Source organism: Acanthopagrus latus, chromosome 2 (assembly GCF_904848185.1).
Source record: "Acanthopagrus latus isolate v.2019 chromosome 2, fAcaLat1.1, whole genome shotgun sequence".
In the NCBI taxonomy this organism is placed as follows: Eukaryota; Metazoa; Chordata; class Actinopteri; order Spariformes; family Sparidae; genus Acanthopagrus; species Acanthopagrus latus.
Genome location: NC_051040.1, coordinates 11,523,688 through 11,539,534, shown reverse-complemented (window position 1 = coordinate 11,539,534; position 15,847 = coordinate 11,523,688). Strand labels below are relative to the sequence as shown.

General features: G+C 38.5%; 3 protein-coding genes across 3 annotated transcripts; all 3 read left to right on the top strand.

Annotated features, from left to right (window-relative positions):
• The first annotated feature begins 681 nt into the window (after nt 1-681).
• LOC119008518 (extracellular calcium-sensing receptor-like) lies at nt 682-4,976 on the top strand. Its single transcript, XM_037078903.1, has 6 exons — nt 682-908; nt 1,117-1,414; nt 1,578-2,372; nt 2,526-2,753; nt 2,950-3,073; nt 4,069-4,976. Exons 1-6 carry the CDS (start codon nt 682-684, stop codon nt 4,974-4,976), a joined length of 2,580 nt encoding a protein of 859 aa, XP_036934798.1.
• Nucleotides 4,977-6,079: 1,103 nt separating this feature from the next.
• Nucleotides 6,080-10,199, top strand: LOC119013386 (extracellular calcium-sensing receptor-like). The gene is made up of 6 exons (XM_037087863.1): nt 6,080-6,126; nt 6,337-6,634; nt 6,798-7,592; nt 7,747-7,974; nt 8,171-8,294; nt 9,292-10,199. Exons 1-6 carry the CDS (start codon nt 6,095-6,097, stop codon nt 10,197-10,199), a joined length of 2,385 nt encoding a protein of 794 aa, XP_036943758.1. The 5' UTR covers nt 6,080-6,094.
• Nucleotides 10,200-11,093: 894 nt separating this feature from the next.
• Nucleotides 11,094-15,536, top strand: LOC119008498 (extracellular calcium-sensing receptor-like). The gene is made up of 6 exons (XM_037078871.1): nt 11,094-11,320; nt 11,561-11,858; nt 12,023-12,817; nt 12,971-13,198; nt 13,398-13,521; nt 14,623-15,536. Exons 1-6 carry the CDS (start codon nt 11,094-11,096, stop codon nt 15,534-15,536), a joined length of 2,586 nt encoding a protein of 861 aa, XP_036934766.1.
• The last annotated feature ends 311 nt before the right edge of the window (nt 15,537-15,847 follow it).

The following is a 15,847-nucleotide window of genomic DNA, read 5'->3' as shown; positions in this document are numbered from 1 at the left end:
GAGGAAAATTAGGATTTGTGAGTTTGAGTGACATAAATAAAATGTATTTTGAATTGACCTGATTTTTTGGGAGCAATCATGTCTATTTACATACTGTTATGGTATTTAAAGGACCACTGTGTAAGATTTAGTGTCATGTACGGGTTAGGTTGCAGATTGCAACCATATTAATTTGGTTGCAATCTGCAACCTAACCCCATCTCAGTAAGCATATAGCAGGAACTACAGTGACCCTCACTACAGCCAGTGTTTGGTTTGTCTGTTCAGAGCTAGTCTGGAAGCATGACAATACAAGATGGCAGACACTATGCCCTTTATAGATGTAAAAGAGTCATTCCAAGGTAATGAAAACATTTACTTTGTTTACTGATGATAAAATACAAATTGAAATATAAAATTGAAAAAGTGATACATGATTTTCAATATCTACTTATTTTCAGCCAGTTGTCCCCCCAAATCATACACACTCAACTTTTAGCGAAAACTTCAGCCCCACAAAATCTTGTTGGGCACCACCCTCCTCTTGACCTACCTGTTATGTCCACACAGATAAAACATCTCCGGGTTTTTTTTTTTTTTTTTTTTTTATTCTTCTCCAAAATGTATAAATATCAGTGCAAGCTTTTGATTTGCATTAATCTAGATGTGATACCACCCAGTGGTTTACTTCTCCTGGACAACATGACGTCTACACAGAGGGGGCCAGGGAAGGGATGGGTACTCTTGTTGTTGTTGGCATCTTTCTCTCAGGCTGAAGAGCCAGTGTGCAGGCTGATTGGGGATCCAGAGAATCCACAACTATCTAAGGATGGGGACATTTTGTTAGGAGGAATCTTTTCTTTCCACATCAAGTATAAAAACAGACTGGAAACCTACATGCAAAAACCACTGCCACTGCAATGCACCAGGTAAATGATGTTTAGATTTCAACTATGTAAGAGTAATTGAGTGCAGATGCAAACAGGTAACAAAAAACTTTGGCTTTCAAACTGAGGATTAAAATGAGCATTCTTTATGTGTAGAAATATCTTCAAATGTTTTTTACTTCATACAGTATTTTCTATTTTGAAGATGGATTAGTTGCAATTTCAACTATTTATTACTGTCCACATACAGTTTGGATTTCAGAGGGTTCCAGTATGCCCAGGCTATGCTCTTCGCCATAGAAGAGATTAATAACAGCACAGATTTATTGCCTGGCATTTCTCTGGGATATAAGTTCTATGATGATTGTGTCTTCATTGCCAGAGGAGTGACAGTAGCTCTGGCCTTGGCTAACGGCAATGAAGTGATATTTGCTCCCTCTGAGGCACCATGTAGCAGACCTGCCCAAGTGCAGGCCATTTTGGGAGGGACGTTTTCCTCTCCTTGCATGGCTATATCAACTGTCATCGGACCCTTTAATATCCCACTGGTGGGTAATATTGACACAGATAATATGTGTTTGAACAGACAGCATTATTTAGTTCATCCATGTGTCAAAGCAAAATATGCTGTTAAGAATTGCACTGTGTTGTTAGGTGTTGTATATTTTATATTTTTGTCTTGGGATATAATTTATTTTTTGTTTCTTTCAGATCAGCCACCTTGCTACTTGTGCTTGTCTCAGTGATAAAACCAAGTACCCATCCTTTCTCAGAACAATACCCAGTGACTACTACCAGAGCAGAGCCCTGGCCCAGTTGGTCAAGCACTTTGGTTGGACTTGGGTCGGAGCAATTAGAATAAATAATGATTATGGCAATAATGGCATGGCTACATTTATAGAAACTGCCCAGCAGCTGGGTATCTGTCTGGAGTACTCTGTGTCGGTCTTGAGAACAGATCCGCCGCACAAAATAGCAAAGATAGTTGACATTATCAAAGCTTCAACTTCCAAGGTGATTGTCACTTTCCTCTCCCCTGCAGAGTTGTATATGATTATACAGGAGTTGTCTCACCATAACTTGACTGGGTACCAGTGGGTAGGCACTGAGGCCTGGATCTTTGATTTCCAAACTGCAGCTGTGGATAAGCATCACATACTCGATGGTGCAATAGGCCTGTCCATCCCCAAAGCACATGTCAGTGGCATGAGAGAGTTCATTTTGGATGTGAAGCCACTAAATTCATCGAGTGATGAATTGTTTACAGAGTTTTGGGAGACATTGTTTAGCTGTAAGTTTACACTTTCAAAATCATCAGCAGAGAATCAGAGAGAATGTACTGGACATGAAGATGTTACTGAAGTACAAAACAGCTTCACTGATATGTCTCTCATGCCTCTCTTTTACAATGTTTATAAAGGAGTGTATGCTATGGCCCATGCACTTCATAATGTTCTCAGCTGTAATAAAACATGTAACAGCACGGTGCAGCTAGATCCATTCATGGTGAGTTAGATTACAAATTGGTAAACTTGCTTAACTACTTGTAGTTTTGTACATCATGTGTGGTGAACAAAGTAAATGATTGCAATTTGTCTATCATGCTGTAGACCTACACACATTTGTCAGATAACATTCTACATTGATGTATATCTTTAGATTTTACAGCACATAAAAGAGGTTAACTTCAAAACAAAGGAAGGAGATGAGGTTTACTTTAATGAGAATGGAGACCCAGCAGCAAAGTATGAAATTATTAACTGGCAGCCAACTGAAAATGGCATTGTGGACTTTGTCACAGTTGGTCTTCATGATGCATCTTTACATGCAGACAAACAGCTGAAACTGCAAAGTCAGTCTTTAATTTGGGCCCAGAATTCACAACAGGTTAGCCCCCATGCATTCAGTGTAATCAATATGTAAAGTGTATTAAGATAATTGAAAGTGTGTTAGTTAAAATGCATTGTTAGTAGCAAAGTATTCAGTTTTGATGCATTAAAAATATTCATACATGCTTGCATTACAAACATCTTGTAAAAATGAACGCCCAGAGATTTTTCTCATTGCCAATTTGTTCATGCAGGTGCCTTTGTCAGTTTGCAATGAGCAATGTCCTCCAGGAACTCGCAAGGTTCTGCAGAAACGAAAGCCCATCTGCTGCTATGACTGTTTAAGATGTGCAGAGGGAGAAATCAGCAATGCCACAGGTGTGGTGATATTTATTGTTAGAAAAAATGAAAAGCTAAAAGGTGTCATGAAGTCTGAAATCTGGTATCAAGGTTAAATACACAAATGTATGTGAAAGTACACAAATTTTATTGTTTATATGACTTTAAAGAAACCAATGGGAATATCTGAACAGTTGGTATTGTTTTCCACCCAGTCAGTTTTAGACACCTTGGGTTACATTTGTGGTGAAGAAAGATGTAATAGTGGCTTGCATTGTCAGTAGCAGTGCATTTTTGCAACGACCAATGTGACTGAAATGAACAGACATATGTAAGTCAAGTATGAACAACAGTCCAGGACGTTTAATTAGAAAAACAAATGACGTCTTTCAGTCTTGTTTTACCTGTTGAGGAGCATCAAAAGAGAGGTCCTCAAACAGAACAGCCATGCTTTAATTAAATCTCTGTTAGATTATTGAAACTCTTAGTATTCAAGGTAGTGCAACAAACAAACTCTATCAAAACAATTATGTTAGGTAATAATAAGTGTACCAGCTTATAAAATCCATATCTCCATAAATGCCTGTTGGTTTTGCAACCCAAAAACCAAAGGAATTGAGCCATTCTGAATTTAGCATTTATATTTATTGCCATATACAGGTGCTGTACTTTAACAAACTCTTCCTTGAGAATGGACCAGATCAACTTGATAGACAGCCAGTGCATTAAGAAGACCTTTGTTATGCTATGTTGCAAAGCTTTTGAGTTTTTGTAGAATTTCATTTTACCATTGGAAAGGGACAAGTAACTAGTTACTCATACATCGTTCATTCTGCCCTACATTTCCCATGGTAGCCTGAGGAAATCTAAATGCCAGTTTTTAATTATACATACAGTGACAGCAGCATGAGTTCAGTCAATGTATTATCTGGTTATCATGTAGTGTTTGCAGGCACAGAAAAGATGCCACATAGGCAAAAAACAATACAAACATAGTTAGCAAGTCTAACACCGTCTGTAATCTTATTTTTCAGACTCTATCACCTGTATGAGGTGTGACCCTGAGTTCTGGTCAAATGAAAGAAGAGATTCCTGTATTAAGAAGGAGGAAGAGTTTCTCTCATATGAAGAGATTATGGGAAAACTTCTTACAGCAGCGTCCTTGTTTGGAACATGCATGAGTTTTGTTGTTGCGTTCATTTTCTTCAGATACAGACAGACTCCTGTTGTCAGGGCCAACAACTCTGAGCTGAGCTTCCTGCTGCTCTTCTCTTTGACTCTGTGTTTCCTGTGTTCTCTGACCTTCATCGGCCGGCCCTCTGAGTGGTCCTGCATGCTGCGACACACAGCATTCGGCATCACCTTTGTCCTCTGTATCTCTTGTGTTCTGGGGAAAACAATAGTGGTGTTAATGGCCTTCAGGGCCACACTCCCAGGTAGTGATGTGATGAAATGGTTTGGGCCTGCACAGCAGAAACTCAGTGTTCTGGGTTTCACTCTTATACAAGTTATCATATGTATCCTCTGGTTAACAATTGCTCCTCCTTTTCCATTTGAGAATTTTAAAATATTCAAGGATAAAATCATCTTAGAGTGTGCTCTGGGCTCAGCTGTAGGCTTTTGGGCTGTACTTGGGTACATAGGATTTCTGGCCATGTTATGTTTCATTCTTGCTTTTCTTGCTCGGAAACTGCCTGATAATTTCAATGAAGCCAAATTTATCACCTTTAGCATGCTGATATTCTGTGCAGTATGGATCACTTTTATCCCAGCGTATGTCAGCTCTCCTGGGAAGTTCAGTGTGGCTGTGGAGATATTTGCTATTCTGGCTTCAAGTTTTGGACTGCTTGTTTGTATTTTTATCCCAAAATGTTATATTATCTTACTGAAACCAGAGAAGAATACAAAAAAACACTTGATGGGGAAGGAGACATCATTATGAATTCTTCAATTAATATTGTAGAAAAGGCATTCTAGTGCTTTTTTTGATTTTACATAATAGATTGTTAACAGGACATTCAAATAGTGATCTGTCCTTTTTTAATTGAATGCTTACGCTGTACACTATGGTATTGCATGTCGGTACATCTTGGAAGACCCCTCCTCAATGGCAATAGGTTCTTTTTTCATTTTGGGACATTCACTGTAAAGAGTGTATAAGGACAAATGGTGTTATAGAATGCACATATGATAAGCCCCCTGAGGAAAATTAGGATTTGTGAATTTGGGTAACATAAATAAAATGTACTTTGAATTGACCTGATTTTTTGGGGCGCACAAATCAATTTATATCTGCTTACATACTGTTATGGTATTCAAAGGACCACTGTGTATGATTTAGTGTCATTTACGGGTTAGGTTGCAGATTGCAACCAAATGAATACAGCCCATCTCAGTAAGCATATAGCAGGAACTACAGTGACCCTCACTACAGCCAGTGTTTGGTTTGTCTGTTCAGAGCTAGTCTGGAAGCATGACAATACAAGATGGCAGACACTATTGCCTTTATAGATGTAAAAGAGTCATTCCAAGGTAATGAAAACATTTACTTTGTTTACTGATGATGAAAAACAAATTGAAATACAAAATTGAAAAAGTAATACGTGATTTTCAATATCTACTTAATTTCTGCCAGTAGTCCCCCCAAAACATACACACTCAACCTTTAGCGAAAACTTCAGCCGCACAAAATCTTGTTGGGCACCACCCTCCTCTCAACCTACCTGTTATGTCCACACAGATAAAACATCTCCAAGTTTTTTTTTTTTTTTTTTATTCTCCAAAATGTATAAATATCAGTGCAAGCTTATGATTTGCAATAATCTAGATGTGATGCCACCCAGTGGTTTAGTTCTCCTGGACAACATGACGTCTAGACAGAGGGGGCCAGGGAAGGGATGGGTACTCTTGTTGTTGTTGGCATCTTTCTCTCAGGCTGAAGAGCCAGTGTGCAGGCTGATTGGGGATCCAGAAAATCCACAACTATCTAAGGATGGGGACATTTTGTTAGGAGGAATTTTTTCTTTCCATGACAAGTGGAAAAACAGATTGGAAACCTACATGCAAAAACCACTGCCACTGCAATGCACCAGGTAAATTAACTATTTTCAGATATCAACTATGTAACAGTAATTGAGTACAGATGCAAACAAGTAATAAAAAAGTTTGGCTTTCAAACTGAGGAACAAATGAACATTCTTTATGTGAAGATATGCCTTCTAATGTTTTTACTTCATACAGTATTTTCTATTTTGAAGATGGATTAGTTTCAATTTCAACTATGTATTACTGTCCACATACAGTTTGGATTTCAGAGGGTTCCAGTATGCCCAGGCTATGCTCTTTGCCATAGAAGAGATTAATAACAGCACAAATGTATTGCCTGGCATTTCTCTGGGATATAAGTTCTATGATGATTGTGGCTTCATTGCCAGAGGAGTGACAGTAGCTCTGGCCTTGGCTAATGGCAATGAAGTGATATTTGCTCCCTCTGAGGCACCATGTAGCAGACCTGCCCAAGTGCAGGCCATTTTGGGAGGGACGTTTTCCTCTCCTTGCATGGCCATATCAACTGTCATCGGACCCTTTAATATCCCACTGGTGGGTAATATTGACACAAATAATATGTTTTTGAACAGACAGCATTATTTAGTTCATCCATGTGTCAAAGCAAAATATGCTGTTAAGAATTGCACTGTGTTGTTAGGTGTTGTATATTTTATATTTTTGTCTTGGGATATAATTTATTTTTTGTTTCTTTCAGATCAGCCACCTTGCTACTTGTGCTTGTCTCAGTGATAAAACCAAGTACCCATCCTTTCTCAGAACAATACCCAGTGACTACCACCAGAGCAGAGCCCTGGCCCAGTTGGTCAAGCACTTTGGTTGGACTTGGGTTGGAGCAATTAGAATAAATAATGATTATGGCAATAATGGCATGGCTACATTTATAGAAACTGCCCAGCAGCTGGGTATCTGTCTGGAGTACTCTGTGTCGGTCTTCAGAACAGATCCACAACACAAAATAGTTAAGATAGTTGATATTATCAAAGCTTCAACTTCCAAGGTGATTGTCGCTTTCCTCTCCCCGACAGAGTTGTATATGATTATACAGGAGTTGTCTCACCATAACTTGACTGGGTACCAGTGGGTAGGCACTGAGGCCTGGATCTTTGATTTCCAAACGGCAGCAATGGATAGACATCGCATACTTGATGGTGCAATAGGCCTGTCCATCCCCAAAGCACATGTCAGTGGCATGAGAGAGTTCATGTTGGATGTGAATTCACTAAATTCATCGAGTGATGAATTGTTTACAGAGTTTTGGGAGACATTGTTTAGCTGTAAGTTTACACTTTCAAAATCATCAGCAGAGAATCAGAGAGAATGTACTGGACATGAAGATGTTACTGAAGTACAAAACAGCTTCACTGATATGTCTCTCATGCCTCTCTTTTACAATGTTTATAAAGGAGTGTATGCTATGGCCCATGCACTTCATAATGTTCTCAGCTGTAATAAAACATGTAACAGCACGGTGCAGCTAGATCCATTCATGGTGAGTTAGATTACAAATTGGTAAACTTACTTAACTACTTGTAGTTTTGTACATCATGTGTGGTGAACAAAGTAAATGATTGCAATTTGTCTATCATGCTGTAGACTTACAACATATTTGTCAGACAGCATTCTACATTGATGTATATCTTTAGATTTTACAGCACATAAAAGAGGTTAACTTCAAAACAAAGGAAGGAGATGAGGTTTACTTTAATGAGAATGGAGACCCAGCAGCAAAGTATGAAATTATTAACTGGCAGCCAACTGAAAATGGCATTGTGGACTTTGTCACAGTTGGTCTTCATGATGCATCTTTACCTGCAGACAAACAGCTGAAACTGCAAAGTCAGTCTTTAATTTGGGCCCAGAATTCACAACAGGTTAGCCCCCATGCATTCAGTGTAATCAATATGCAAATGTTATTAAGATAATTGAAAGTGTGTTAGTTAAAAGGCATTGTTAGTAGCAAAGTATTCAGTTTTGATGCATTAAAAATATTCATACATGCTTGCATAACAACTATCTTGTCAAACTGAATGCTGATAGATTTTTCTCATTGCCACTTTGTTCATGCAGGTGCCTTTGTCAGTTTGCAATGAGAAATGTCCCCCAGGAACTCGCAAGGTTCTGCAGAAAGGAAAGCCTGTCTGCTGCTATGACTGTTTAAGATGTGCAGAAGGAGAAATCAGCAATGCCACAGGTGGGGTGATATTTAATGATAGAAAAAACTAAAAGCTAAAAGGTGTCATGAAGTCTGAAATCTAGTATCAAGGTTAAAGACATACATTTATGTGAAAGTACACGCATTTCATTGTTTATATGACTTCAAAGAAATCACTGGGAATATCTGAACAGTTGGTATTGTTTTCCACCCAGTCAGTTTTAGACACCTTGGGTCACATTTGTAGTGGAGAAAGATGTAATAGTGGCTTGCATTGTCAGTAGCAGTGCATTTTTGCAACAACCAATGTGACTGAAATGAACAGGCATATGTAAGTCAAGTATGAACGACTGTCCAGGACTTTCAATTAGAAAAACAAATTACATCTTACTATCTTGTTTTACCTGTTGATTAGCATTAAAAGAGAGGTCCTCAAAACAGAATATCCATGCTTTAATTAAATCTCTCTTAGATTATTGAAACTCTTAGTATTCAAGGTAGTGCAACAAACAAACTCTATCAAAGCAATTATGTTAGGTACTAATAAGTGTAGCTGCTTATCAAATCCATATCTCCATAAAAGCCTGTTGGTTTCGCAACCCAAAAACCAAAGGAATTCAGCCATTCTGAATTTAGCATTTATATTTATTGCCATATACAGGTGCTGTACTTTAACAAATTCTTCCTTGAGAATGGACCAGATCAACTTGATAGACAGCCAGTGCATTAAGAAGACCTTTGTTATGCTATGTTGCAAAGCTTTTGAGTTTTTGTAGAATTTCATTTTGCCATTGGAAAGGGACAAGTAACTAGTTACTCATACATCGTTCATTCTGCCCTTCATTTCCCATGGTAGCCTGAGGAAATCTAAATGCCAGTTTTTAATTATACATACAATGACAGCAGCATGAGTTCAGTCAATGTATTATCTGGTTATAATGTAGTGTTTGCAGGCACAGAAAAGATGCCACATGGGCAAAAAAACAATACAAACATAATTAGCAAGTCTAACACCGTCTGTAATCTTATTTTTCAGACTCTATCACCTGTATGAGGTGTGACCCTGAGTTCTGGTCAAATGAAAGAAGAGATTCCTGTATTAAGAAGGAGGAAGAGTTTCTCTCATATGAAGAGATTATGGGAAAACTTCTTACAGCAGCGTCCTTGTTTGGAACATGCATGAGTTTTGTTGTTGCGTTCATTTTCTTCAGATACAGACAGACTCCTGTTGTCAGGGCCAACAACTCTGAGCTGAGCTTCCTGCTGCTCTTCTCTTTGACTCTGTGTTTCCTGTGTTCTCTAACCTTCATCGGCCGGCCCTCTGAGTGGTCCTGCATGCTGCGACACACAGCATTCGGCATCACCTTTGTCCTCTGTATCTCTTGTGTTCTGGGGAAAACAATAGTGGTGTTAATGGCCTTCAAGGCCACACTCCCAGGTAGTGATGTGATGAAATGGTTTGGGCCTACACAGCAGAAACTCAGTGTCCTGGGTTTCACTCTCATACAAGTTTGGATTTGCATACTATGGCTGACAATCAACCCTCCCTTTCCTTCTAAGAATTTGTTACTATATAACGATAAAATCATCTTAGAGTGTGCTCTGGGCTCAGCTGTAGGCTTTTGGGCTGTACTTGGGTACATTGGACTTCTGGCTCTGTTATGTTTTATTCTTGCTTTTCTGGCTCGGAAACTGCCTGATAATTTCAATGAAGCCAAATTTATCACCTTTAGCATGTTGATATTCTGTGCAGTATGGATCACTTTTATCCCAGCATATATCAGCTCTCCTGGGAAGTTCAGTGTTGCCGTAGAGATATTTGCTATTCTGGCTTCAAGTTTTGGACTGCTTGTTTGTATTTTCATCCCAAAATGTTATATTATCTTATTGAAACCAGAGAAGAATACAAAAAAACACTTGATGGGGAAGGAGACATCATTATGAATACTTAAATTAATATTGTGGAAATGACATTCTAGTGCTATTATGATTTTACATAATAGATTGTTAACAGGACATTCAAGTAGAGATTTGTCCTTTTTTATTGAATCCTTACGGTGTACACCATGGTATTGCATGTCTGTACATCTTGGAAGTTCCCTACTCAATGGCGATTTTTTTTTTTTTTTTTTTTTCATTTTGGGACATTCACTGTAAAGAGTGTATAAGGACAGATGGTGTTATAGAATGCACATATGATAAGCCCTCTGAGGAAAATTAGGATTTGTGAGTTTGAGTGAAATGAATAAAATGTACTTTGAATTGATCTGATTTTTTGGGTGCACAAATAAATTTATATCTGTTTACATACTGTTATGGTATTTAAAGGACTACTGTGTAATAGTTAGTGTCATGTATGGGTTAGGTTGCAGATTGCAACCAATTGAATACAGCCCATCTCAGTAAGCATATAGGAGGAACTACAGTGACCCTCACTACAGCCAGTATGGCAATACAACATGGCAGACACTATGCCCTTTATAGATGTAAAAGAGTCATTCTGAGGTAATGAAAACATCTACTTTGTTTACTGATGATAAAATACAGATTGAAATGTAAAACTGAAAAAAGTAATACGTGATTTTCAATATCTACTTAATTTCTGCCAGTAGTCCCCCCCTAAATCATACGCACTCAACCTTTAGAGAAAACTTCAGCCGCACAAAATCTTGTTGGGCACCACCGTCCTCTCAACTTGCCTGTTATGTCCACACAGATAAAACATCACCATTCAAGTATTATTTTTTCTGCTTCAAAATGTATAAATATCAGTGCAAGCTTTTGATTTGCATTAATCTAGATGTGATGCCACCCAGTGGTTTAGTTCTCCTGGAAAACATGACGTCTACACAGAGGGGGCCAGGGAAGGGATGGGTACTCTTGTTGTTGTTGGCATCTTTCTCTCAGGCTGAAGAGCCAGTGTGCAGGCTGATTGGGGATCCAGAGAATCCACAACTATCTAAGGATGGGGACATTTTGTTAGGAGGAATCTTTTCTTTCCACAACAAGTGGAAAAACAGACTGGAAACCTACATGCAAAAACCACTGCCACTGCAATGCACCAGGTAAATGAACCGTTTTTTGTTTCTTTTTTGTTTCTTTTTTTTTTTTTAATTTCAACTATGCAAGAGTAATTGGGTGCAGATGCAAACAGGTAACAAAAAAGCTTGGCTTTCAAACTGAGGATAAAAAAGAATATTCCTTATGTGTAGAACTGCCTTCAAATGGTTTTACTTCATACAGTATTTTCTATTTTGAAGATGGATTAGTTGCAATTTCAACTATTTATTACTGTCCACATACAGTTTGAATTTCAGAGGGTTCCAGTATGCCCAGGCTATGCTCTTCGCCATAGAAGAGATTAATAACAGCACAGATTTATTGCCTGGCATTTCTCTGGGATATAAGTTCTATGATGATTGTGTCTTCATTGCCAGAGGAGTGACAGTAGCTCTGGCCTTGGCTAACGGCAATGAAGTGATATTTGCACCATCTGAGGCACCATGTAGCAGACCTGCCCAAGTGCAGGCCATTTTGGGAGGGACATTTTCCTCTCCTTGCATGGCTATATCTACTGTCATCGGACCCTTTAATATCCCACTGGTGGGTAATATTGACACAAATAATACGTTTTTGAATAGACAGCATTATTTAGTTCATCCATGTGTCAAAGAAAAATATGCTGTTAAGAATTGTACTGTATTGTTAGGTGTTGTATATTTTATATTATTTGTCTTGGGATATAATTTATTTTTTGTTTCTTTCAGATCAGCCACCTTGCTACTTGTGCTTGTCTCAGTGATAAAACCAAGTACCCATCATTCCTTAGAACAATACCCAGTGACTACCACCAGAGCAGAGCCCTGGCCCAGTTGGTCAAGCACTTTGGTTGGACTTGGGTTGGAGCAATTAGAATAAATAATGATTATGGCAATAATGGCATGGCTACATTTATAGAAACTGCCCAGCAGCTGGGTATCTGTCTGGAGTACTCTGTGTCGGTCTTGAGAACAGATCCGCCACACAAAATAGTAAAGATAGTTGATATTATCAAAGCTTCAACTTCCAAGGTGATTGTCACTTTCCTCTCACCCACAGAGTTGCATATGATTATACAGGAGTTGTCTCACCATAACTTGACTGGGTACCAGTGGGTAGGCACTGAGGCCTGGATCTTTGATTTCCAAACGGCAGCTGTGGATAAGCATCACGTACTCGATGGTGCAATAGGTCTGTCCATCCCCAAAGCACATGTCAGTGGCATGAGAGAGTTCATTTTGGATGTGAAGCCACTAAATTCATCGAGTGATGAATTGTTTACAGAGTTTTGGGAGACATTGTTTAGCTGTAAGTTTACACTTTCAAAATCATCAGCAGAGAATCAGAGAGAATGTACTGGACATGAAGATGTTACTGAAGTAGAAAACAGCTTCACTGATATGTCTCTCATGCCTCTCTTTTACAATGTTTATAAAGGAGTGTATGCTATGGCCCATGCACTTCATAATGTTCTCAGCTGTAATGAAACATGTAACAACACGGTGCAGCTAGATCCATTTATGGTGAGTTAGATTACAAATTGGTAAACTTACTTAACTACTTGTGGTTTTGTACATCATGTGTGGTGAACAAAGTAAATGGTTGCAATTTGTCTATCATGCTGTAGACCTACACACATTTGTCAGATAACATTCTACATTGATGTATATCTTTAGATTTTACAGCACATAAAAGAGGTTAACTTCAAAACAAAGGAAGGAGATGAGGTTTACTTTAATGAGAATGGAGACCCAGCAGCAAAGTATGAAATTATTAACTGGCAGCCAACTGAAAATGGCATTGTGGACTTTGTCACAGTTGGTCTTCATGATGCAACTTTACCTGCAGATAAACAGCTGAAACTGCAAAGTCAGTCTTTAATTTGGGCCCAGAACTCACAACAGGTTAGCCCCCATGCATTCTGTGTAATCAATATGTAAAGTGTATTTTGATTATTGAAAGTATGTCAGTTAAAATTCATTGTTAGTAGCAAAGTATTCAATGCATTTGATGCATTAACAATATTCATACATGCTTGCATAACAACTATCTTGTCAAACTGAATGCTGATAGATTTTCCTCATTGCCACTTTGTTCATGCAGGTGCCTTTGTCAGTTTGTAGTGAGAAATGCCCCCCAGGAACTCGCAAGGTTCTGCAGAAAGGAAAGCCCGTTTGTTGCTATGACTGTTTAAGATGTGCAGAGGGAGAAATCAGCAATGCCACAGGTGTGGTAGTATTTCATGTCAGAAAAAACACAAAGCTAAAAGGTGTCATGAAGTTTGAAACCTGGTATCAAGGTTAAAGACGTGCAATTACACACATTTCATTGTTTATATGACTACAAAGAAATCACTGGGAATATCTGAACAGTTGGTATTTTTTTCCACCCAGTCAGTTTTAGACACCTTGGGTTACATTTGTGGTGGAGAAAGAAGTAATCGTGGCTTGCATTGCAACAACCTATGTTATTGAAAAGATCAGACATTTTTAAGTCAAGTATGAACGACAGTCCAGGACTTTTAATTAGCAAAACAAATGACGTCTTTCTATCTTCTTTTAACCTGTTGAGAAGTAATAAAATGAGAGGTCCTCAAGACAAAACATCCATGCTTTAATTAAATTCAGGTTAGATTATTGAAACTCTTAGTATTCAAGGTAGAGCAACAAACAAACTCTATCAAAACAATTATGTTAGGTACTAATAAGTGTAGCTAATAATCAAATCCATATCTCCATAAAAGCCTGTTGGTTTCGCAACCCAAAAACCAAAGGAATTCAGCCATTCTGAATTCAGCATTTATTTTTATTGCCATATACAGGTGCTGTACTTTAACAAACTCTTCCTTGAGAATGGACCAGATCAACTTAAGTGTCAGTGCATTAAGAAGATCTTTGTTATGCTATGTTGCAAAGCTTTTCAGTTTTTGTAGAATTTCATCGTTTCATTGTTTTGGAAAGGGAGTTACTAGTAACTAGTTACTCATACATCATTTCTCATACATCATTCTGCCCCACATTTCCTGTGGTAGCCTGAGGAAATCTAAATGCCAGTTTTTAATTATACTCACAGTGACAGCAGTAGGCCACTAGAAATGACAGTGTCTGTACTTTGATATACTAAACCTGAGGTGCGATGGCGAATTCAACGGATAAAAACTTTGTTTTTAAAAGTGCTGTATGAATTAAATATGTTATTATGAGTTCATTCAATGTATTATCTGGTTATCATGTAGCGTTTGCAGGCACAGAAAATATGCCACATAGGCAAAAAAACAATACAAACATGATGACCAAGTCTTAACACCAGCTGCAATCTTATTTTTCAGACTCTATCACCTGTATGAGGTGTGACCCTGAGTTCTGGTCAAATGAAAGAAGAGATTCCTGTATTAAGAAGGAGGAAGAGTTTCTCTCATATGAAGAGATTATGGGAAAACTTCTTACAGCAGCTTCCTTGTTTGGAACATGCATGACTGCTGTTGTGGCGTTCATTTTCTTCAGATACAGACAGACTCCTGTTGTCAGAGCCAACAACTCTGAGCTGAGCTTCCTGCTGCTCTTCTCTTTGACTCTGTGTTTCCTGTGTTCTCTGACCTTCATCGGCCGGCCCTCTGAGTGGTCCTGCATGCTGCGACACACAGCATTCGGCATCACCTTTGTCCTCTGTATTTCTTGTGTTCTGGGGAAAACAATAGTGGTGTTAATGGCCTTCAAGGCCACACTCCCAGGTAGTGATGTGATGAAATGGTTTGGGCCTACACAGCAGAAACTCAGTGTCCTGGGTTTCACTCTTGTACAAGTATTAATTTGCATACTATGGCTGACAATCAATCCTCCCTTTCCTTCTAAAAATGTGTTACTATATAATGATAAAATCATCTTAGAGTGTGCTCTGGGCTCAGCTGTAGGCTTTTGGGCTATCCTTGTGTACATAGGACTTCTGGCCATGTTATGTTTTATTCTTGCTTTTCTGGCTCGGAAACTGCCTGATAATTTCAATGAAGCCAAATTTATCACCTTTAGCATGCTGATATTCTGTGCAGTATGGATCACTTTTATCCCAGCGTATGTCAGCTCTCCTGGCAAGTTCAGTGTAGCTGTGGAGATATTTGCTATTCTGGCTTCAAGTTTTGGACTGCTTTTTTGTATTTTTATTCCAAAATGTTATATTATCTTACTGAAACCTGAAAAAAATACAAAAAAGCACATGATGGGGAAGGGAGAACCAAAATCTTTTTGAATAATATGTTATTTTGTCTTTAAGAGAGAGAGAGAGAGAGAGAGAGAGAGGAATACATGAATCCGACAGCTACACATCTACTTCTATTTTGCATTTGTTTCAGATCTGATGTAACATTTAGAGCACATGTGCAAAATATTTTCATGGCACCTATTATTTCCATACCACCAGCAGAAAGGTCATGTTCATGGTTTGTCCTGGGTGTCAAAGGTTGTGAACAAACACATGTAAATTCCCATGTGAAACGCATGGGATTACATGTGAAACGTCTTGGACTGCTTACAGTATGATACCTGTGTAAATGCCCATGT

Bases quoted from the DNA above. Each gene is read 5' to 3' on its own strand.
- LOC119008518 (XM_037078903.1), top strand. From the start codon at position 682: ATGACGTCTACACAGAGGGGGCCAGGGAAGGGATGGGTACTCTTGTTG. The intron at 2,373-2,525 runs GTGAGTTAGATT...GTATATCTTTAG, and splicing joins TGCAGCTAGATCCATTCATG to ATTTTACAGCACATAAAAGA. The intron at 3,074-4,068 runs GTGTGGTGATAT...CTTATTTTTCAG, and splicing joins AGAAATCAGCAATGCCACAG to ACTCTATCACCTGTATGAGG.
- LOC119013386 (XM_037087863.1), top strand. From the start codon at position 6,095: ATGCAAAAACCACTGCCACTGCAATGCACCAG. The intron at 6,127-6,336 runs GTAAATTAACTA...GTCCACATACAG, and splicing joins CTGCCACTGCAATGCACCAG to TTTGGATTTCAGAGGGTTCC. The intron at 8,295-9,291 runs GTGGGGTGATAT...CTTATTTTTCAG, and splicing joins AGAAATCAGCAATGCCACAG to ACTCTATCACCTGTATGAGG.
- LOC119008498 (XM_037078871.1), top strand. From the start codon at position 11,094: ATGACGTCTACACAGAGGGGGCCAGGGAAGGGATGGGTACTCTTGTTG. The intron at 11,859-12,022 runs GTGGGTAATATT...TGTTTCTTTCAG, and splicing joins GACCCTTTAATATCCCACTG to ATCAGCCACCTTGCTACTTG. The intron at 12,818-12,970 runs GTGAGTTAGATT...GTATATCTTTAG, and splicing joins TGCAGCTAGATCCATTTATG to ATTTTACAGCACATAAAAGA.